The 25,008-nt window shown below is 37.0% G+C and overlaps 1 protein-coding gene across 2 annotated transcripts; it reads right to left on the minus strand.

Annotated features, from left to right (window-relative positions):
• Window positions 1–1,085: 1,085 nt before the first annotated feature.
• Window positions 1,086–24,235, minus strand: RAB14 (RAB14, member RAS oncogene family). 2 transcript variants are annotated; one of them, XM_006091108.3, is made up of 8 exons: window positions 23,800–24,235; window positions 15,684–15,742; window positions 14,043–14,096; window positions 12,527–12,704; window positions 8,474–8,540; window positions 6,135–6,222; window positions 5,780–5,810; window positions 1,086–3,662 (listed from the first exon to the last, which is right to left on the minus strand). In XM_006091108.3, the coding sequence occupies exons 2-8, from the start codon at window positions 15,733–15,735 to the stop codon at window positions 3,485–3,487; spliced, it is 648 nt and encodes a 215-aa protein (XP_006091170.1). In that variant the 5' UTR covers window positions 15,736–15,742; window positions 23,800–24,235; the 3' UTR covers window positions 1,086–3,484. The 2 variants fall into 2 exon arrangements, with proteins under 2 accessions (XP_006091170.1, XP_023611714.1); XM_023755946.1 differs by lacking the exon at window positions 15,684–15,742 and having other exon boundaries at window positions 1,402–3,662; window positions 23,800–24,050.
• Window positions 24,236–25,008: the final 773 nt, after the last annotated feature.

Here is a 25,008-nt window from a genome sequence, read left to right on the forward strand (position 1 = left end):
TACATTATTTCTCTAAAAATAAGAATAGCAGCTCTTGGTCATAATGAAATGTGTGGCAACAGAATTATTCCCATGGGATAGTGAAGTATGAAACCACATGAAATAGATTAGGTTTTAAAATATTTCCAAGGACTCTTTTCTAGGCTCCCTAGACAGCTTTTGATCCATAGCACATAGTTACGCCATGTTTCTACAATACAGAATAGCAGTGCAGTAATCCTCATCACTTAGGTTTATATTCCTAAAAAGTTGTTTGGCTACAACTGGACCATTAAGATATGGGATAAATATAGTACAATGAAGACAATGGAAGTGACATAAAATTTACTAGTACATAGCAAGTTCTAGAAGGCATCTAATTCCAAAACAAAAATTGATTTGGTAGTATCTTTTGTACCTACATTCTTCTTGGTTTCATTTTCACAAATCTTAGCAAAATGCTTAAAATCCTGGCCTATTCAGTTGTCGAAATCTTTCAGGGACACATTTTCTTGTTCTATCCATGTACTGTATGTGAGGGTAAAATAACTTCTTTCTAAACTACCACATGAACCCTCTCTATATTCCCAAATAAACAGGAATGGAAGGTAATCATTAGGTCTTCTGTTTAAGGGTAGTGAACTGAACCACACAACCACAAATAAAGATCATACCTAAAACAACAGTTGTGTGGGCAACCAAGTTCTCAAAACTTTAAGAGTCTTCTGGAATAAAAGAAGTGAGGTAATTAGTGTATGAAGCCAAACACCTGGTTCCAAAACTTTTTTCCAAAGAAAGTTTATTACCTCTGACTAGTATTATGTATCATCAAGCCCCCCCCCCAAAAAAAAAATCAAGGTTATTGCATCAAATACTTATCCATGGAAAATACTTGAACATTGTGGAATGTCAGGTACTAAGCACCAATTACTAAGCAGGAGGGACTCCTCCCTCATAGGTGCAAGGGCAATGAGTAACCCAGAGAAGCAGGTGACCACATAAGCAGTAAACGCTCATGGATTAAAAATTAAAAGAATTTCACATTCTCTCCAAAGTGCACTTGCCAGTGTCTGGCACATGAATGTTACAATATGACAATTTGCTCCTTTATTTTTGAGCACCCAAGTTTATTGTAGGGAATTAGACATGAAAATTACAGAATTTGGCCCCAAGTACAGTGAAGGGAAACACCATCAGGCACCAAATGTGCTGATCTCACACTGAAAAAGGTTGACTAAAACACTGCAAGTGTGATCTAAACACAAAGATAAAAACTCAGTGATGTGGATTTATATGCTATGTACTAGACTTCTCTATCAACAAATAAGGATAATTCTGCAAAAACTGACAACTTACGCTAAATAATTGTTTACCTGAAGAAAATGTGAAATCCTATTATAGTTCAGAAAATAATACAAACAATTTTAATTTAATCTAGATACAGGTACTTTATTTACAAATATTCAGATTAAGAGCATTTTGTTACATCAAATGAAGAGTACAGCAGTCTGAATAAATCCTGTCACAAAACAATAAGACCCACTGTAACTAACTTTGGAAATCAGGGTATTGCACCTAAACAAGCCACGGTCTTTAGTTTGTGATTGCTACCTTATATCCCAATGGGTGGTTTGTTTTGTCTTTGTAAATATATACACACACCGGCAGGTCATGGTCCCTGGGTGAGTCCCTTGTGATGCAACAGTGTGAGCAAAATGGATCACTGTAAGTCTTTAACAGAATATACCAATCTACTCCAGGAATCTTCTTTTTAAAAAAGTTTAAGACAAATAAAAATGAGTCCCCAAATTAACCAAATCCTATTTTCTGCACATTCCAGTTTTGGCTTTTATTTAACGTTGACTATACAATACTCTGGTACTACCATGTTTACAACCCAGAAAGTTGTATTTTTTTTTACTTTAGTGTCTGTAAAGAGGGATTTAAAATGTGTATTTTAAACACAGCAGTTGAGCTGAGTGTATTTTATATAATCTACCGAGGTTTACCTATCCTGTACTTCAATAACTTCTGAATTCCCAGCCTGATCTTTAACCTCAGAAATCAGTCAACAGAAGTAAAGAACTTGGTAAAACCTAAGTTTCTTATCTAAAGAAATAAGATTGTTTCCCTTGCAATACTGTATTCTTCAGTGGCCAAACCATCTCAAGTAATAACTTACTTTGTATCAGCACAAACATTGAAACACTGTTAGAAACACTTTGCCTTTTATAAAACAATTTATGCCAACATGACCAAAAATAGCACTTCATACTTAAGAACACAAGGGATATCTTAAATTATTTCACTGTAGTGTTAAAAATGCACAATTTAAAATCCCTTAACAGCAGACCTATGGTTCAGAATCTCAACCATTCCAAGAAGATAAAGGTATAAAAGCTTAAAATGTGCAATAATAAACCCAGCCTTTTTTCTTTTTCTATACAGTAAGGCAAGAAATGCAGCCTGTAATGCAAAATGTTTACAAAAAAGAGAAAAGCAGGTTTGCACATTGTTGATTGCACAAGAACAGTTAAGAAAATCTGCAGGTAAGCCACAGTGCAAAGATGAACAAAGATGAGCTAGTGTTAATCCTCTCACACTAGGAGCTCTTTACAGCATAATGTCCCCAAATTGCCAGCACCAATGGGTGGAGCCAGTATTACTTGTGAACTGCAGTTGTGTCTATTTCCTTGTGTGAAATGGAAGGGAGTAACATGGTCACATATAGGTCTTACTGTACAAACTGGTATTTTATACTGTTCCAATGCCAGTAATCAATTTATTTTTCTTCATTAAAATAATATACACAGAATGTATTGTTAGTTCAGTTCCTTCAAAATTTATACATATTTACTTTCTGCTAAAGAGAAAAGGATAAAATGATGTAAAAAAAAATAAAGCTATTAATTAAGCACAAGAGAGAAGCTGATAAGTGGATATTTTCCCTGTACAAGGCTAAGACAGAAGCAAACCTCCTCAAGAAAAATGCCACCCACACAACAGGGAATTGATCTGACAAAAACAAAACAAAAGCAGTTATAGAACCCCTTCTCTATCACCAGAAGCCATTTCACAGCAATAAACTTCTTGGTTACAACAGACATACTTGAACAGTTAAAGATGGGGAGAAAGGCTTAAGATATCAAATTAAACCGTACAGTGAGACAAAGCCCTGCCAAAACGAGGGAGGGGTAAAAATCATGAAGTCCAGCATCAGTGCTCAGTTTAAATCATGTATTGGTGACATACCTAACATGAGGACAATCAAGGGGAAAAAAAGTCTAGATTTACCATGCAGGAGAGATTACTTGCTTTTGATAACCTGATTACACCTAGTTGTTTAGCAGTTTAGTATTGTGTTAAACTGTTTTTAAACAGAGTTGTTTTTTCTTTTGTTTTTTTAATTAAACCCAGTAAGATGTACAGAAGACGAGGCAGTAAAAAGTACTGCTTCCAACAGACAGAGGTGAAAGGTCAAATGAGAGCCACAGCAAAGAGGTCACTAGCAGCCACAGCCTTCTCTCTGGGGTTGGGGTTCACTGGTTAGCCGGCCTCCCTGCGGAGCTGAGGGTTTGTGCTGTACACCAGACTCGGCAGCATTCAGATCCAGGCTTCCATCCTGAATGTTCTGATAGATTTTCTTGGCAGCCTCGAGGAAAGCATCTTCTACGTTCTCTCCCCTAAGAGGCAATTGACAACTTTATTCGAGAACCACAGTTTTCTACAAAAGATAAGACATTATACACTGACCTTTTGCTAAACTTTAGTCAACTGCCATGATGTCTTCAACTTAGCCACTGTTATCTAATAAGAGATTACCAGAAGACTGAGCTAAGAGAACAACATGGGGAAATATTTTCTGTGGAAAGCATATAAACACAGTACTGAGCTATTTCTACAAACCCTATTTGATAACTGTATGTGTTCTAGTCATTAAAATGCTAACATATTAATATATAAGTTAAAATAGGTCATTTCTGTAATGATATTCTACCAGAAATGAAATCTCCAAACATGCACACATGATTCCTGGATCTGAAGAGTCTGATTAGCCAAGCACAAACTGTACTGTTTTTATCATGTGATGGTGGCATATTCATGCTTAGCCATATTCACACTTCAGTTCAACTCTCTTAGGACTAACAGTACAGATGAATAAAAAAGGAGCTAGCTTCTTACCAATGCAAGGAATTTTTGGCTTAAATAAATAATTATAATGAGAGTCCCAGGGTTCAATAATGGACATCCTATATAATAAAAGGGTAATATGCAAATTGTCCCTAACAGCAGAACAACTGGGAATGACTGGTCACTATGACACACACTGACCACCAGGGGGCAGATGCTCAATGCAGGATCTGCCCTCTGGTGGTTAGTGCGCTCCCACAGGGGGAGCTCTGCTCAGCCACAAGCCAGGCTGACGGCTGCCAGCACAGCAGTGGTGGCGGGAGCCTCTCCTGCCTCCTTAGCAGCGCTAAGGATGTCCAACTGCAGCTTAGGCCTGCTCACCGCTGGCAAGTGGACATCCCTCAAGGGCTGCTGGGCTGCCAGAGGGATGTCTGACTGCCAGCTTAGGCCCAATCCCCCGGGGAGTGGGCCTAAGCCAGCAGGTGGACATCCCCCGAGGGGTCCCAGACTGCGAGAGGGCACAAGCCAGGCTGAGGGACCCCCGAGTGCACAAATTTTTGTGCACTGGGCCTCTAGTGGGATAATAATTAGAAAATGTTAATTATGCTTCTAATTACCCTTAGACATTGAGTATTTCCTTAACTCATGCTTTTTACCATGATCAGAAGTATTAAGTAGGTTGACCAAGCTTGAGTCCAAGATGCCAAACTCAACCTCAGTTGTGAAAGTCAAACACTTGAAATGTTTACACAATTTCATTTATTAACATGGCTTACCAATGGGCAATCAAGGTAGAATCTTTTAGGTAAAGTAACAAAATTATTATTTTGAAATGTCAAATAGGAAGCAAAGGATTGCTTACTGTTCCTCTAGCCATAAGCATTAGGTATTTATGTATCATACATTTTATGTACAGGTGACCCTGGAACAACGTGAGGGGGGTTGGGGCACCGACTTCCTCGCAATCAAAAATCTGCTCTGAACATGCAAATTCTCAATGATGGAGTTGTCCCTTGAATTAGGTGGTTTTCAACTGTGCCAGCCAATTGAACTGCACAGGTCAATTTAAAAAATCCTCATATGGCCCTAGCTGGTTTGGCTCAGTGGATAGAGCATCAGCCTGTGGTCTGAAGGGTCCTGGGTTCCATTCCGGTCAAGGGCACATGCCCGGGTTGTGGGCTTGATCTCTGGTAGGGGGCGTGCAGGGAGCAGCCAATCAATGATTCTCATCATTGATGTTTCTATCTATCCCTCCCTCTCCCTTCCTCTCGGAAATAAAAATATATTTTTAAAAAAATCCTCATATGGCCCAGCAGATGTGGCTCAGTGGTTGAGTGTTGACCCATGAACCAAGAAGTCACCAGTTCTGGTCAGGGCATATGCCCAGGTTGCAGGTTTGATCCCCAGTAGGGGGCATACAGGAGGCTGCCAATCCATGATGTTTCTCTCATCCATGTTTCTATCTCTCTATCCCTCTCCCTTCCCCCTCTCTCTAAAAATCAATAAAAACATACATCTTTTTTTTAAATCCTCATGATTGGAATCATGCAGTTCACATCCATGTTGTTTATGGGTCAACTGTATATATACATTATACATTTTTCATATCTATGTTCTATTTGAGAAATTTAAATGTATTTGAAAATTATCTAATTTTAGCCATACTTACGTTTTTGCACTTGCTTCAAGGAACAATAAGCCTAAAAGTAAATTTCAGACTGATTAGGACATTTCAAATTACCTCACAAGGACATTCTCTTTAGCAACATCTGAATAAAAGTTAAAGCTTCCCATCAGCTTTCAATATTTTATGAAAGAGTATGAATGTGAAATGGAGGGAATAATAGTACTCCTTCCCCCAACACATGAATTCTCAAACACATTTTGAAATTTCCTCATCCTTGAAATTTGAATAGTTTGCATCAAAAAATAATTGTTAAATAATTTGCAGGATCAAAATCCTTAGGAATTCTCCCAAGGGTGACCCTCCCAAAAAGCCATTAAATGTCTTAAAAGAAACCCACCATTTTCTTCAGCGAACTGTTTGGCTTCTTCATAAGTAACATCTCTCTGTGCCTCCAAATCTGCTTTATTTCCTATGAGAATTATTACCTAATGTGTGACCAAAAGAAAGACATCTTAAAACAAAGCAACCAACTTAAATCAACCATAAAAATTCTGAAATCAAAAAATCTTGGTAGAAAAAAACATGTGGGCCTAATAAGAAAAACAAGTACTAGCAATTATCCACCAGACAGGACTATAGAATCATGAAGCCATTAGTATTAAGATGGATTCCCAGCAATCTTCTAGGCCAGGGGTTCATAAACGTTCTGTAATAAGCAGAGAAGATATATTCCAGGTTTTTGAGTCCCATGTTATGATTTCTTTATATATGCTTCTTTGTTTTGTTTTCAACAATTGTTTAAAAATGTGAAAAACACTCTTAGCTTACAAGCCATTCAAACACAAAATAGCCCATGAGGCACACCTGGACTAGGCCAAAGATTATGATTTATCTACTTAAGATTACCAAGTGTCCATGGACAAGCTCCAGGGGATCTGTGAAAGCACAGAATGAAACAAAATGTTGTAAACAAGGACAGTTCCTGAAGAGGAAGTTTGTGGCTTTCATCAGATTTTCAAGTTTTTGGGACCCTCAAAAAGTTTACAAACTACTAATTCAACTCCTTCAGGCTACTGGTAAAGAAATTAAGGCTCAAATAAGGCAGAGACTTGTCAAAGGTCAGTTAATGAGTTAGTGGTAAGGGACATTAGAACCCAGGTCTAACACTCAAACTATGAACTTCAGACAAATGCGTCCTACTACCCCACATTATCCTTGGCAGGACTAAGTTTGTAGCAACTGATAACGAATGTCTATTCATTGAGTCAGTAGAAACACATATGCAATGAATTCAAATCCAAGGCAAACTATCATACAACTATATCCACTTTGGAATCATTTTATACAAGTGGAAGTTAGGCCAAAGTTAAAGGCAGCTCTGAAAAGTTCTAAGAATAAGTGTGCAGCCTTGGGAAATAGGTGGGATTTTTTTTTTTGTTGGTTTTTTTTTTTGGGGGGGGGCGGTGGGGGGCAGATTTATGAGTAGACTGTTTCTGCCTATAATTTGACACCAACTAACAAACCCACTCTCCCCCTTCCAAACAGATGTGCTAATCCAGATATGGATACTTTAGAAATGGATGGTTTCAACTAAAAGGGATTTCCACAACCATTAACTTCTTTTCATGTGAAAATACAACCCTCTCACTTCCAAAAACTGGTGTCCAATAAACTTTTAATCTGAATGTAATTAAGGATAGTTAAGCAGTATAACAACCTACTTCAGTCAACCTATAGGTTTGTTTATACACTTACAGTGAGTATAATGTAATGATGGATATGAAAGTTCTAGGCACAGTCCCCGTCATAATAGGCAAACCATGTTAACTGACTCTCAATATAATTAAATTGTTGTTCCCTGATAAAAGCCAGTGTTACCACTGATTACATATTTATTGAACTGGGCCTCTGCTAGGTGCTGGGGTACAAAGCTAAGTGAGACACAGGCCTTGTTCTGGAGAAGTTTAGAGTTAGTCACACCTCTGCCTTTCCTTACTTGGCCCTGAAATACCCTCAACAGCATCTACTAAAATCCCTGAAATCCCAGCTCAAACCCCCTACCGCCTCTCTAAAGCTAATTTCTCCAGATGCCACTGCTCATCCTGGGCTCCCATCAGCACACCAGTCACTCTATTCTAACTCATATTTCATTCTGCTTTTCAGCACAGTTATTTGTATTCCCATATGTAATCTCCCTGCTAGACTATAACATTTTGTGGGCCAAGGATCCAAATTTATCTTTAGTTTATACTACAGAGTCTAGTATGGTGACTTGGCTTCTAAAAAAATCTCAGTATCTTCTCAGTCTAAGAAGCTAATTTTTTAAAGCATGAAGAACTCTTTACTTTTTGAAATTTACTGAGATAATTGTAGATTCACATGTAGTTGTAAGAAATAATGCAGAGAGATCTACACTTTGCCCAGGTTCCTCCAATGGCAACATTTTATGAAACTAATGCAGATCCCTTTTAAAGTGGTAGTTTCAGATTTCATAGTCTCCACTTGACATGAGATCACCATCCATTCATAACTTTTTTTCAACCACAAACATGAATAAACACCAAATATAAAATGTGAGACCTGGGGTAATTAGTACTGGAAAAAATGTTAAGTTTTCTTCAATTAATTTAAGAATAAAATAAAGATTCTCATTCTTAGTACTCAAATACAAAAATCCCGCTAGCAAATGGCTTTCCTTTTGGGGTTAGCTTAGATCTTAGATATCGTTTAACTTACAGTATTTGGATTGGTGAGATTCCTTGCATCTGTCAACCAGCTGCTTAAGTGGTTATACGTACTTCTTCTGCAAAATTTAAAGTTTACATTTATGACTGCCACATATAATTGCCATTTCAGCAGAAAAAAAAAGACACTTCAATAAGTATTTAAAATATAGACTTTAATCAACAGATCCTAAAAAAGTATTTTTGCTTTGACTAGATTGTAACCCTAAAGAACAACAGTTATAGAATGCAAACACATACAATACACTGGTATAAAATTCACCTTTCTAGGGAAGACATTAGATGTACAAATTGCCAGCTATGGTTGCCTAAGACCATCCTGCATATCAGATATTTACGATTCATAACAGTAGCAACATTACAGTTATGAAGTAGCAATGAAAATAATTTTATGGTTGGGTCACAACATGAGGAACTGTATTTAAAGGGTCAGAAGGTTGAGAACCACTGGTGTAATCACTATGTTGTACACCTGAAACTAATATTGTTATGTCAACTGTATTTGAAAATTTAAAAATTAAAATCCACCTTTTCTTAAAGAATAAGCTAATTATAGCAGCATAAAAACTGGCTTCCCGGCTGGTATGTTCAGTGGTTAGAGCGTTGGCCTGCTGACCAAACGGTCTTGGGGTCAATTCCTGGTCAAAGGCACATGCCTGGGTTGCAGGTTGGATCTCAGGCCCCAGGAGGCACCCAATCAATGTCTCTCTCACATCGATGTTTGTTTCTCTCTCTCTCTTCCTCCCTTCCTCTCTCTGTCCCTCCCTTTCACTCTCTCTAAAAATCAATTGGAAAATATATCCTCGGGAGAGGATTAACAAAAAATAAAAACTGGCTTTAAAAAAAAGGCACTGAATACATGTCACTAGAAATTCAAGTCCCCAGATATCAGAATGTGAGTTTATCCTAACTCTGTACTCTTATTCATCAGCAGCTAAATCATTTTGGGATTCAAACTGCCCTATTTGACCACTTTCTACAAGCAAGAGTTTAAAAATTCATAGGCTCATTTGCACTAGCCAAGAAAGCCCTGAAAGAGCAAGCAAACCCAAATAACTTACAATATTATGGAGTATAATATTAATCAGACATTATCAAAGGGGTCAGAATAATAAAAATTTTAAAGGTTAAAAATGTTTTTGATTTATACAGATCCACAGAACATTAATCCATCTTACTCATTTAACAGGTGAGGAAACAGAAGCCCACAATGATTTAAATGATTTCAGAGCCAGGCCTAGGACCTTTATACACACTGAGTCCTCAAAGTGTTTCAAGTTTAGCCCTGTGAATAGTATATTCCATAATACCCAGTTGCCAGCGCTCATTTGAAATTCAATATTCAAAACATTTAATTCTTTCCTAGTGGAACTGAAAGGAACTCCTTGCTCAGACTCTATTTTTACTGTGCTATATCATATACACAAATTACCACTTAAATGTACAAAAAAGCCACATAAATAAAAATAACTTTTCCCAGTGTTTTAAAAATTTTAATAGTCAAATAAAGCGCAAGCTTTATCACTGCTCAATATTTGTAGTACCAGCACTACCTTGCTTTTACACAAAAAATGTATCTTACTTCGTGCATAAAACCTTAAATAACACAGCTCCAAAACATTTATACTGATTTTGATGAATATTAAATTGTCAACGCTGGCAGAAACAGTGAATTACAAACTGGCACCACTTTAGTAAAAAGAAAAATCTACACATCCTTTGTAAGTGGTATCAAGATTATGAAAACCATATTATTTACATGTACCATATAACTTCTGCTCATTGATCTGGTAATTGTTTCATTAATTTAAAATTCACAATCATAATTTCAAATCTATAAGTACAGTATCATCCAAATATTCATTACGTGATGGTATTAGAGCTAAAAAAAAACAAAAGTGCTAAAATATCCCTAACTTTGTCATGGATGTTAGATATATCAAACAACTGATAGAGCCATACAAACTACCATGATAAGCTATGCTATCAATTTAGGAATGTACCCTGTAACGATTAGAGTTAATGCCAAGAATAAAAGTATTATTAAAGCAGGAACTTCTAAGTTTGCAAAATGTCAAGGATATATAGAAAAAAATCGGGGTGGGGGAAGGAGAGGAAATACTGTCATGGTTGCAACATCAATGTCACTGTGAAGTATCACTGAGTTAAGAAAATACCTATCTAAAGCCTAAAGTACTTTTACCAGTAAACAGTTTTATTGGGATATAATGAACATACTATAAAGGTCAACCTTTTAAGATATACAATATAGTGGTCTCAAAAATATTCACAAAGCTGTGCAATGATCACTACTTTCTAATTCCAGAACATTTTCATCATGAAAAAAAGAAACCCCATACCCATTAGCACTCACTCCCCATCCTCTAGCAATCTCCTTTGTCTCTACACATTGGCCTCGTATGGGTATTTCATATAAATGGAATCATACATGTGGCCTTTTTTTCTGGCTTCTTTCACTTAGCAAAATGTTTTCTAGGTTCAGCCACTGAATAGCATGTATCAGTGTTTCTTTCCTTCTAATGATTGAATTTTATTCCATCGTATGCATATACCACATCTATTCATCCATACATTCATTAGAGATGGACATGTGGGTTGTTTCTAGCAGAAGTACTTTTGATAACTTAAACAGACACACATACCAAAAGCACTTACTATGCTTAAAAGGTAAGTTTAAAAGCAAAGCATATATGCATCAAATCATCACACTATATGCCTTATACAATGTTATATGTCAATTATGTCTCTATAAAGCTGGGGGAAAAAGACACATACACCAAAAAGACAAACTACCACTCTATACATTGATATACTGTAAGCACATATAACAATATTTAAATTTTATATCAATTCATGGAGTTTTTAATTATGTGAAGTCTTTGGGAATGCATCTCTCATAAAAAGATGTCCTGTACAGATGGCCAAGTTTTTTAACAGTCTTTCCACAAAACTATTTACTGATCTCTGCCTGGCTATATAGAGCCATTAAGGTTGTTTCACTGTTTTAAGCCTGAAATCATCCAAGCCTAGGAAACAGCAAAAAGCATTTCCCAAAGGAAAATATGCTTGAAAATCTAATTATCACTTGGTCCCACTCACTGGTTCCTACTCCACCACCCAAAGTCAGAGTCACAATGCTTTAGACCAGGGGTGGGCAAACTTTTTGACTCGAGGCCCACAATGGGTTCTTAAACTGGACCGGAGGGCTGGAACAAAAGCATGGATGGAGTGTTTGTGTGAACTAATATGGGCCGGATCCGGACCGCAGGCCATAGTTTGCCCACGGCTGCTTTAGACTGACACTTTGCATTAATGTGAAAGGTGAGTCAGTTCATTTTCTAACTTATAGTAGACAAACAGAGTTTAATGAAGTGGCATAATTTTCCATGTTTTCCAAAGTCAAACATCCACGGTCCAATTTTGTTACTTTGTATAAATTGCTTTTACTTTCCAGAAATAGTTAATTTGAAATAAATTTATTCTCACTGCCTAAAGTACTATAAGCCACTTCAGTCCATTTTAGGACAAAAAATAATTTAATTAAATGCTCAAACACCTTCATATGCAAGTGTAAGAACTTTTTATAATCTACCATGTTGGATTAGCAAAACTACTTAATTTCTTGCTTGGCCTTATTTTGAAGAAGTGTAAACTTTAACACTAGAGACTAACTCCTCAAGACTTGATTGCTTTCTACTGAAGTGAAAAGAACAAAGTTTGGTATAAAATATTATTTCACCTCAAATAATTCAACTGATGCTGCTTTTCAGAATAGTATTCTTCTGTCAGCTCCACCAGCATCTCCTAAAGTTTTTCTTCAGTCATACCCACTTTCAGCAAAGGAAATCAACACATTATGTCAAGTCTTAAACAGCAATTTAGAGAAGAAACCATAAAACCCAAGTAAGCACATTTATAGTCACACAATTATAAACTTAGAAATATTTAAATCAATAAAGAAGAAACCATACTGCCTAAAGTAGATTTTTTTCCTAGTATAAAGGTGGAAAAGTTAATTTCTTACCTAGTGATATCATACACCATAAGCGCTCCTGCAGCTCCTCTGTAGTAGCTTCGTGTAACAGCCCTAAACCTCTCCTGTCCTGCTGTATCCCATATCTGCAGTTTGATTTTTTGGCCACTAACTTCAATTATTCTTGTACCAAATTCAACACCAATTGTGTGAGGACAATCGGCCATAACTGTTAGGGAGGAAAAGAAATATAATATAACATCCCAACTTCAAGAAAGTTTCAAATTAATACCAGTGGGGAGGAAAAAATCCACTGGATAATCAAATGACTTAGTACTGCTTATAGGCTATAAACAGACTAAAGCTTGCATATCTCTATATATAAAAGCCTATGCGAACTTTATGACTGGACGGCCAGTAGCTATGACGCACACTGACTACCAGGGGGCAGATGCTCAACGCAGTAGCTTCCCCCTGGTGGTCAGTGCACTCCCACAGCCAATCTCCTGCGGTCCCTCACCCTGGCCGGCCCCAATCAGCTCTGAACACTGGCCAGGTCGAGGGCCCCCCACCCGTGCATGAATTTGTGCACCCGGCCTCTAGTAAATAATAAATAAACCAGCAAAAACCCAGAAGAAGTCATTGACATGGACTAGAACAGGGGTCAGAAAACTTCTGTAAAGGACTAGATCATAAATATTTTAAATTTAAAAATAAAGATTATAATAAGCTTTTTAAAATACCAATATTATATTATTTATCCCTCTGACAATTCTTACATATAACAAATCAATCAATGGTCTTAGAACTGTAATTAAGATTAGTCAACCAAATTTTTATCCTGGAAAATATACCAATATCTCAAAGAAAATCACCACATTTAATATATGTTTATAGTTCTATATTGGCAAGTTATATATGTCTAATCCAATAGAACAAAGTTATTAGTCCTTATAATGAGACCGCTGGAAATCTAAACCTACTATTCTCTGGTACAAGAATCCACAGACCAATGGATACTTCATAAAATATTGTATTATGAAAAAAAAAAAAAGCCACAGAAATTATTTCAACTATATGGAAACAATTTCAACTCTATTAGCCTATTAATTACATAAAATGGCCCCTCCCATACCACCCAAGTCAGAGTTGTACTTTGAATCTTAATCAAGTCATCAATGCAGGTAAGATTCCATTTTAAGTATTTCCAATCTATTATTATATAGTTAACAAATGATACATGCAGCAAAATTCCCGTAATAAGATAATTTCTATAATGAAAGTCTGAGAATAAAAAGATTTAAATTTGACATTACAGTATACATTTTTAAAAATTAAGTTTTACCATAAAAATGTCTCAAGTGAATCAAATTATATATGATATATAAAAATTAACATTGTATATGTCAGCATATTTCATTTTATCTGTACCTATTTAAAAATAGAATCATTTCCTAAAGACAAAAGTGCATATGTTCAAATGCATAGAGTACACTGAAAATGACACTTTAAAAGGTAGAAAAGTGACAATAAATAAATAATATTTCACCTTACATTTTAAACTTACATTTTTTTTCTGTAAATTGATGAAGCAAGCAAGATTTTCCTACTCCCATGTCCCCTGTTTAAAAAAAAAGTTTCAAGTGGCAATTACATTTCTCAATTTTACACTCATAATTATATACAATAACTGCTATACCCCTTATATCACAAATTTCTTAGACACTTAGAAAAGTTGCATTTCCCTAATTTATAATGACTTTAAAAATCCTACAGGTCAGTTTTCACTGAGATGTACAAATTCACTATTCCCAACTTTTGGCAGTAATAGAGTCTGGTTATAAATTATGTTACTAGCCACCAGCTGGAAAGTATGGGCTTTTAAAATTTTTTGTTGTTGTTAATCCTCACCAGATAATATTTTTTCCATTGATTTTGAGAGAGGGAGGGAGGGTAGGAGGGAGGGACAAGAATGTGAGAGAGACACATGAATTGAGTGCCTCCTGGGGCCTGGGATCCAACCTGCAACCCAGGTACATGCCCTTGACCAGGAATCGAACCCAAGATCCTTGGGTCAGCAGGCCAATACTCTAACCACTGAAAAACACGGGTCAGGGCATAAAGTGCTTTTTTAAAATATATATATATATATTATTGATTTTTTACAGAGAGGAAGGGAGAGGGATAGAGAGTTAGAAACATAGATGAGAGAGAAACATCAATCAGCTGCCTCCTGCACACCCCCTACTGGGGATGTGCCTGCAACCAAGGTGCATGCCCTTGACCGGAATTGAACCTGGGATCCTTCAGTCTGCAGGCCCATGCTCTATCCACTGAGCCAAACCGGTTAGGGCAGAAAGTGCTTTTTTAACAGAGAAATTGTTCCAATCGTATTTTTTACTTTGAGCTGATTCAAAGTTTTATATTGTTCTTTCTCTGAACCATGCATAAAAGCAACAGACTCCCAGGAGTGACAAATAGGGCAGCAGCATATAACAAGCAGAAATGAGTTTTCAAAGCCTGATTCACTAGATCCTATCTTATCTCAAATTTTGTTTTTTTTGCAAATTCCACAAAAGAATATACACTACATGAAAACCATAATAGAACAAGTGTCACCTCTGTACTACAGCAATTTAACCTTTGGTGAAGGAAGCATTCCACTATAGTCACTTAAGATCAACATTAAACCAAACTGTTCTCATGTGAACAATTAACTGAAAAGTATATGTACTTTCAACTGTGCTCTTACAACTATATTTGGATAAACAGCATGGTCTTTCAATTTGAGTAAAATCGTCTTGAAACTTAAGGGAAAAACCATCAATATTATATTTTATGTGTATTACACAACTGTTCTGAATTAATGTTTGGAATCCAAAAATTGGGCTCTGAGTGGTTTTATGGTATTTTTGGAATGTATCAGCACTCCTAGGAAATTAATTTCTTTTCCAGTATTAACAAGCTTTCAGGTTTCCCCCAAGAACAATCAAGATCACTTCAACCAAGATACACTGTTCTACAAAAGTATCCAGAGCCACAAAGCAAAGAGTCCATTGTTAATGCAACTATAAATCTCAAAGGAGTTTGAATTTTGCACTGAGAAAGTCATCCACTTCTTCTGGAGTGGTATGTTAAGTACTACTATATAAATATTTTGTATATTAACCTTCTTTGGAGAACAAGAGTGTAAGTTAAATAAACTTACCAATAATAATATATTTAAAGATGTAAGAGTAGTTGTATGGTGCAGTTGCCATGGTGGCACTAAAAACAAAGAAAACTGTGTTACTTCAGTAGAAAAGTATACGTAAGTTATTCAAGCTGATAATTGCTATCTTTTAAAGGTACATAAAATAAAGCACACTGATTATAAACAATGTTGGTTACAGTAATTTGGAATAAAACTGCATTTCCCAAATTGATCAAATGCACAAATTTTCATGAATGAACACTGCTTTAACATACTCATGTATTATCAATGGAAATATAAGAAATCATTATATCAAAACAATTCTAATATTTCACATTAGGAAATATTTAATAACAAATGTTATTCTGGAAAACGTTAAACAAGGAAATATTTATAAATTTGAGTTAACTATCATTATAAATAGTCCTCTTCTCCTCTTTAAGACCCATCCCTATTACTGGTCAAGTGACTTACTGATGGCCTACTTGTTCAGAACTGGCTGATTTTTAAAACAGAATCTTTTTTTTTTTAAGTAACCACTAACTTATAAACACAATGTAACTTTTTAATTCCACTATAAATTAATGGTTAGCATAGTATCCAAAGAAAGAGCAAATCATTATTTCCAAACCAAATTAATGTCAGATTTATATTGAACCATATGAAACTGTTCTTGTAGATTTTTTTTAAAAAGTCAATCATTGGCAATTTCATATGGTTCAACCTAATGTAGGATTTAAAGATCAACAATATATCAAATGTCTGCTATGTACTATTTTAGGAGCTGAGAGAAATAATGGCATAAAATACTACTTGTGGTTGTAAAATTTGCAAGTTTATGTATCAGAATATATTTCAAAAGATCACAGCCCATTCCACAACTTCAGACAGACTTACCCTAAAGAATTCTAATTTCTCTCTTACTTTCAATAAGTTAAAAAACAACTCCAATTTATTCAAATGAACGCTTTGAATGTGTCAGACACTGTTAGGTGCTAGAGAAGAGATGAATTCTAATACTGGTAATAACTTCCAATAAATTATTCTCAAACCAGTTTTCAGTTTAAGCAAAGATAAAAATTCTTTATATGTATGAAGGTTTAAACCTTCATTTTAAAAAATTTGAATTTCCAGTAATTTTTTTAATCTGGTTTTTACTGTTTTGGCCAACTGTCACATTACCTAAGCTATACATTTGGTATATAACTGAAGAACTGAAACATGTATTTCAAATAAAATTTCTATATAACCTATAGAAAAAGTATATATGTAAAATAAATGAATTACTGTTATCAGAGAAGAGAAAGTTATAAATTACTGGACAATCGTTTCACACAATATAGTCTCCTCTCTTAGTTGTAGGAATTACATTCAACGAAAGTGGAGGCCCTGCTACCCATTCCAGCTTGACTTGTTTTAACACATTTATAATCAGTCTTTGACATCACAGAAAACTCCCTTAACCAGTTCTTTTAGGAAAGGGGGTTTTTCTAGTTAGATTAACTCTGATTCTGATCATCACCCTAACTAATTCCCTTTTTTCAGACACTGGGGACTCAAAATTTTTAAAAATGAACTTGGTCCTGAGGCAAAAATTGGTCTGAATTATTCACTAGATCTCTGAACAAGATCCCAAACACACAGAAAAAAATAACCTCTCTCAATAAAAATGGTATTTAAAGATTATAACGTCTCAACTTGCACCCCTTCCAGATGCTTTTCTTCTAAGTAATTTTTAACTCTTCTTTCCCCCATTCAAACTTGGGGGAAAATAATAATTTAGTAACCTTTAGCTTACTGTTTCTCTCATGTTCTTCCCCTTCTGATTTTCCTGTTTCTTTTTTCCCTGTTCTTATTGAAAGTTGTAGCTGTACATACTTTGCTTCCTTCCATTTTATGTTATAGCTATGGCCTCTAACAATATCAATTTCTACTTGAAATGCTCTAAAAGCTAATAATGAAATTATAACCCAATTCTAGTCATACTAATTTGTATACTAGCTAATTATCACACAAGTATTCATTAATCAAACATCTACTAAGATTACTCATTTGGAAATGTTTTTTAAAATTACCAAGCATTAATTGCTGTCAACTATTTCCAAATAAAAAAGAATGATTATTTCATATCTAATACCTTTGCTGTCTCTACTTCACCACATAATTTTCTAGTTCAAGTTTCTTAAAAATTAAAATAAAAACCCTGAAAGCAGAGTTAAAGAAAAATGACTCAAATTTACTCATTTCAGTAGGTAAGGAAAGCAGAAAATATCTAGCACTGTAGCTACTAATACAACAGGTTCTCCCTTTCTTACTCTAAGGTAAGATACTAACTAGGTTTAAATATATTCCTATAGTTTATTGATAGCATTCACTCAAAATTATGTATTTGCAGTAGAACTATATTCAAGTGGCCTCTTTTATTTTTTTATTTTTCTTTTATTAAATTTATTGGGGTGACATTGGCTAATAAGATCATATAGGTTTCAAGTTTACATTTCTATGATACATGATCTGTATGTTGCATATTAAATATTTAACAGTGCTTAAAGCAAGGATTTCCCAACCTCATTTCTTGAACATGAAACTAAACCACTGTTAAAAGTGATGAGAAATATATTTGTAACTAGCAACCAGCTTTGGAAGGGGGAAAAAAGTTTTTTCCCTATTAAGGGGTGCCTTTGCTTCACTTATTCAAAAGTAAAAAAAAAAAGGCATTAGAAATGTTAATCTAGTTCAAATGCTCTGAAAACATGAGTCTAACTTTCTCAATACTATAATCTCCACTAATTAAAAAACCTTGGTAATATTCTATAACTTGTGCACAACCACTAGTATTATTAAAATGCACTTTCAGGTTTTACAAAAAGCATTTGAATAAAGTTCAAATCATATAAATCATGTTTAATGTCTTTGATTTCTTTAGGGAAAAAAGAGCACTACATTCAGATGACAGGTATCATTAAATATATGAACAACTTGTAAACTAATAACAAATACAACTGTTACAGTTATCACTTACTGGGCATTTAATATATGCCAGGAATGTGCAATCGCATTTAAGTCTTACTATCATCCTTATAAAATAGTGACAATAACCCTCATTTTGCAGATGAGGACAGACCAAACAGGCAAGTAACATGCCCAGGTCACACAGCTAATTGGTCAAGTCTCCATTAAACTTAGATTGTTTTGACTTTTGTGTTTAACCACACACCATCATCCCTCCTCCACAGTTATGAGATATACCTGCTGAGTACATCTATGAAACCCTATAGTGGTACATTGGGACACAAATCTTTCTCAGTCCACTCACTTGGTTCTAATTTAATATTCTGAATAAACAGTATTAAATGATTACATTCAGAGGATGCACTGTAATCAGGACTTATAGGTATGGATACATGATAATACTAGTAATAATAATTCGTATTATATTTACTTTAAAAAGTTTCTGAATGGAAATAACATTTGTTGAGAGTATACCATATGATGATCTGCATTTTTCCTTATATTATCTTACGTAATTCTTAGTTAATTCTCACAACTCTGCAAAATCATTATTATGTCTACGTAAAACTGAATAAACAGAAGTTTGAAGAAATTCGCATTTGGCCAGTGTTACAAAGTTAGTAAATGGCAGAGCTGGAACTTGATTTCAGACCTAGTTCCAAAGAACCTGATTTTCTTTCTTTAAGGTAGCTTATTAAAGGTACATAAATATGTAGACTGATAAAAGAAAAGCAAAACCTCAAAATTAGAGAAAGATGGAGGATAATTATACTAAAAAATTAGGTAATAGTTTTACTATCTGTGCATGTAAAATTTAGCTCAAAACTTCCTGGCTATCAAGAGAAATGTTTACTAAATGCATAATTAAACACATAATTGTTGTGTGGCCTGTTTTAAATATTAACTATGCTTCATATTGCTTTAACAGGATTTTGCAACCTCATCTCTTTAACATAAAACAGACCACTGTTAAGGTGAGAAGTACATTTTTTAAATGGAGTTTGCTATTGCATAAAATGCTTCAACATGCTTTTTTCACTTAAAAGAAATTATGAATGTTTTCCCAGGCCAATACATATAGATCTAAATGGTTATTAAATGGACATTAAACATAATCATAATTGTGACAGATATAGAATTGCACGGTTTTCATATACTGAATCAGACATCTTTTCAAATAAAATATACAGACATATAAATGACCAGTTTTGAAATGTGCAGGTAGAGATATGAAGGTAGGCACTTTCATACACTTTGCTTGTGGAAGTCTGAACAGCCACAACATTTTTGGGAAGTAATCAGTATATATATTTAAATCTTAAAAAAAAAAAAAAAAAGACCCTCAAAAAATCCAAATCATTCTTTGGCCAATAAACCCACTTAAAATTGGTCTACAGAAATAGAAGTTTCAGTCCATAAGGTTACAGGTTCAAATGTATTTAATGCAGCATTTTTACAGCAAACAAACAAACAAAACACACCTAGAAACAATCTAAACTATCAACAGGGAAATGACTAAATAAAGTACATCTGTACTATGAAACAATACACATCTAGTTTAAAAACCATTTAGAAATATATGTTTTAACCTGGAAATAATAGCCATGATTTTAAGTGGATAAAAAAAAAGGCCTGGTACAGAGTTTGATGCAATAGCATAACCCATTTTAAGCAAACATACACCCTTCAATCCTACATGCACATAATATGGAAGAATACACATCAAATTGTCAAAATTGAACACACAGGCTGAGAACAGAAAAAGGGAAGAAATTATTAACTTGCTTTATCCATCTCTGCACTGACAGTATAATGAGCATGTACTATTTTAAAATATTCAAAGTAGAAAAAAAATAAAGGACTTATTTTTCAAGCATTTTATATGCAATTCTGATATAAAACAAGTTAAAAATAAGCCAAAACAAAAGAACTCCATTTCATAATATTTCCAATAGTACTTCCACATTTACCAATAATCTGGGGAACATAGGAAGTCAATCATATGATCAGTCTAAAAAAATAAACAAAAAACACCCCAACGATCAATGACATTTCCAGTTGTTGTTTTTATAGTCTGGCTTCTTACTGTGTTAATTTATGCACTGTCTGACTAATCCTTTCACAACTGTTATATAGCTATTTTATTCTACTCCTTAAAATATATGATGTTTTTGTGTAATTTTTACATAACTGACTCAAGACAACACAGGAGAAAAGCAACCCAATAAACATTTCACGTTAAATTCTAATACTCACTGTTGAGATTTTTTTTTTTAACGTGCAAGGTATCTTATTAAAAACACCAGAGAGGCTGCTTTTGTGATTCCAATATAAAAATCTTTGTTGAGCATCTACTAAGCACAAAGCATCATGCTAGATCTGACAATATAGTAATGCTTAAAAAACAAAAAACAACAACATTGTCCCTGCCTTCATGAAACTCAAGAACAGAAGCATTTTGATTTGCTTATAGGCCCAGTAAAGTGGATTACTAATTGATTTGTCAGTCAAGTGAACACAAAATTTCAGGAGTCACTCTAATACTCGAATCTAATCAAAATGATTGGTCAATTTCCTTTCCTCAACCATAAAGCAATCTCTGAAATTCACCTAAAAAAACAACAAACAAAAACCCACAACACCTCACTTTTGACAAGCTAACACACTTTTATACAAATCAATAATGTGAATAAGAAAAACTTGAATTTCCTTCATAGCAAGACCATTTCAGGTAACTGAGGGTATGCTATGAACAGGAAATAAAGTACTCCAACACTGCACAGAAGCACTTAGGAGAAAAACAAAAATCCTGCCCTACTACTACAGTTAAGAGGATTAGTAATAATGAAAATTTTACTGGTGAAATATGATGTCTAAGATTTGCTTCAAAATAACTTGGTGGAGAGGGTACAGGTGAGGGAACAGGTGAAACAAAATTGCTGATTATTGATGACATTGGCTGATAGGTATATTAAGGCTTAACATACTACTCTATAGTGTACATGTTTAAAATAGTCTAGAATAAAAGTATTTAAAAAGTAAAGTAGACCATCTTTGAGACCTCTATTTGTGCATTGCTGTCTCCAGCCATAACAGGCATTTAATCACATACAAATGTTTCAAGCCTTTAAAAAAAATGAAGCATCTCTCAATAGCCCTTATTTCAACATATTCTATTTGCTTTAACTTGAAGTACAGTATCTTACTACGATTATGGAAAGATATTTAATACTGATAAAAATCAGTTGTAAAAGCACCCCAAATTCTGTTGAATGGCTGACGCACACAGCCATAAAGTTTAACATAAAGAGCAAAAACTTTTTTAAATGTAGCTTTAATTCCAAGAAATTTTTAGAATCTAAAGTTTTACATCTTTTAAATAACTGCCACTTACTGAGTGCCTAATATATGCCAGCTACTTTAAAAGTAATCTCTAATCCTAAAAACTCATTTTACAGATAAGGAAACTAGCTCAGAGAAGTGATACATCCGTGATCATATGCTAGTACTACTAAGCGGAAAGCTAAGATTAAGGCCCAGGTCAAAATCTACAGCTAGCTCTCCGAAGTCATACTCCTCTCTTTTATTCAACAAATATTCAACACTCAGTACAAGCCTGGCAATGGGACACTAACTGTATGCCAAGCAACGAGCTAAGGGTTTTTAATCACATTTAATCCTCACAACAACTCAAAAAAGTAGGCACCATTATCCCCTGTATAGATAAGGGCACTGAGTCTGAGAGGTTAAGTAACTTGCTTATGGTCACTAACTAGGAAGTCAAAGCACATTACACATGACATGCGCCAAGGCATGACCAGTCACAGTGCCTACGCAGAAACCTTGAGGAAAATTTTTTGAAAAGTCTTCGGGGAAGGAGGAGTGGGAGCTGAATTAGTGCAAGGTTAAGTGTGTCCTTAATAACCACATCTAAATCAAAGGAAGCTGTGATAGTACTGAAATGAGCAATAACCTGCAAGAGTTAGAATCGGGGCTCTGACACCCGCCGTGGAGCCACCAGGAAAGCACTTGCTCTCTGGAGAACCCCATTTTTTCTTCAAATGTAAAATGGAAATGCAGCCCTCTCGCCCCTGGAATTGTGAGAATAAGGACTGGCAGTGTAGTGGCTGACACAAGACTTTGGGTTATAAAGGAGCATCCACTGTCATCCAATGCTACCCTGTCAATGGTCAGGTCTGCGACCCTGGCCTAACTCGAGCGCGGTGAGCTCCAGCCCCAGGGGAGGGAGAGGCCAGTGTGCACGCACCGGCCTTAACCAGCCACAGCACAACTTCAAGCCTCAGTTTCCTCGCTTGTAAAATGGAGAGAACGCGACTTATCACCAACAGCTACGTGAAGTGCGAAGACACCCAAATCTGTGCCTGACACACAGGAAAGTGCAAATGAGCCAAACAACGCCTGTTCCTTCTTTTCAGTCCTAGAAACGCCAAAACTTTTGGTCGTCTTCATCATTTCTGGATCCCATCTGGGCTCGGGGCCTGAGAGGATGTCCTGGGCCTTCCAGGGACTCGCCCAAACCGCAACCTCCCCAGCACAGACCCGCAGACCCTCTTCTCCAGCCCGAGGCCGGGCAGTCCACCCACACCGACAAGGACACCGGCGACAGTCCAAGATGCCGGCGTGCTGCCTTTTGTACTCCGGGCGAGACGCGGCCTATGGGACGGGGACTGCCACGTCTGGGGCTCGTGGGCTGCAAGGCGCGGCTCGCGCGGATAAACACCGCGGGGGTGGTCCGCAGCCGCCGGGAACGGCAGCAAGGGGAGCAGGGCCTGCGGAGAGGCCAGTCTGCCCGGTGCGGCCGAGGAGGCGGGGGAGGCGAGGCCGAACACACCCTTCCCCACATGCCTCTCCACTGGGCGGGGAGGACCCGAGGCTTGGGCGGGCGCACCGCAGGGACACATTCGCCCCCGCATGGGAGTCCCGGCAGGCAGGGCCCCACGGCGCCCACCGCGACCCCGGGTTCGCTGCGGCCTGACAGGGCCTGTCCTGCGGCACCGCCCGCCCGCGGCCCCGGATCGCCGTCGTCCCCACTCTTGGCCTCGGCCGAGCCAGGCGAAGAGGCCTCGGCCGGACGGACACTGCGGAAGGCCTGGGTTACCTGGGGGGTTGCTGGTGGCTGGGCAGCTTTCCGGGCGGGAGGGGGGGCGTCAGGGCGAGGAAGAAGAGTGCGGGCGCAGCCGAAAAGGGGCGGGGGCGGTCGGCCCAGGCCCCGGCAGGTAGCGGGTTGGACGCGGAGGTGCAGACGCGCTAGCGGCAGTAGCGGTGGCAGCGGCGACTGCTCCTGGGGATCCCTCAGGATCTTCCTCGGGCAGGTCCAAGATGGCGGCGCTCCCTGCACAGGGTTTCCTGTCACCCTCGCAATGGGCCGGACCACAAAAGAAGGGGGAGAGGGATGCGCGCGCAGCTGGCGGAGCCCGGAAGAGAGTGGCCAGGCCCAGCCGGATAAGCCACGCCCCTTCCTCAGTCCTCCCATCCTGACTTGTCGCGCTGCCGCGAACGCCCGCCCACTGGCCCTCACGCTTGAGGGGGCGGAGAAAGCGCTCATGCGCAAGCGCAGTTTACTGAGCAGGTCTGTGTGGAAGTTGAGTGAGGTACGTCTGGTTCTAACAGGCTTGGGTTGTCATTTTGAGGACTTTTAACTATTTTTAATGCCAGCAACTACCACTTACTGGACACTAAGCGCACAGTTACTGCATTCATTCATTCAACATGTATTTATGGAACGCTGTACATGAGGTCCCTGGCCAAAATCCCAGGAGGTACATAGCCCCATTTTATCGATGACGAAACTGAGGCTCAGGCCCTGACCGGTTTGGCTCAGTGGATAGAGCATCGGCCTGCGGACTGAGAGGTCTCGGGTTTGATTCCTGTCATGGGCATGTACCTTGGTTGTAGGCACATCCCCAGTTGGGGGTGTGCAGGAGGCGGCTGATCGATGCTTCTCTCTCATCGATGTTTCTCTCTATCCTTTCCCTTCCTCTCTGTAAAAAATCAATAAAATATTTTAAAAAAAGAAAAAGAAAAGAAACTGAGGCTTAGATTGATCAAGTCACTTGTCCAAGATCATGCAGCTAGGAAGTGGCACTTTCCACCCTATGTTTCTCTTCTGTCTCTTTTAACCTTTGGGAGTGCCTTTGACAGGAAAAGAGAAATTGTAACCACATTTTTCTCAATTTGTTCATCGCTTCCCATATTTCAATTTGGTCTGCTATTATCACCTTCCCAGAAAGTGTAGCACAACCTAGTACAAGGCCGCCTTATGACTTTTGTAGGCCCTGAGCACTTTTGCCTTGTGCTTGTGGAGATT

The sequence above is a fragment of the Myotis lucifugus genome, unplaced genomic scaffold, assembly GCF_000147115.1.
Source record: "Myotis lucifugus unplaced genomic scaffold, Myoluc2.0 scaffold_87, whole genome shotgun sequence".
NCBI lineage: Eukaryota > Metazoa > Chordata > Mammalia > Chiroptera > Vespertilionidae > Myotis > Myotis lucifugus.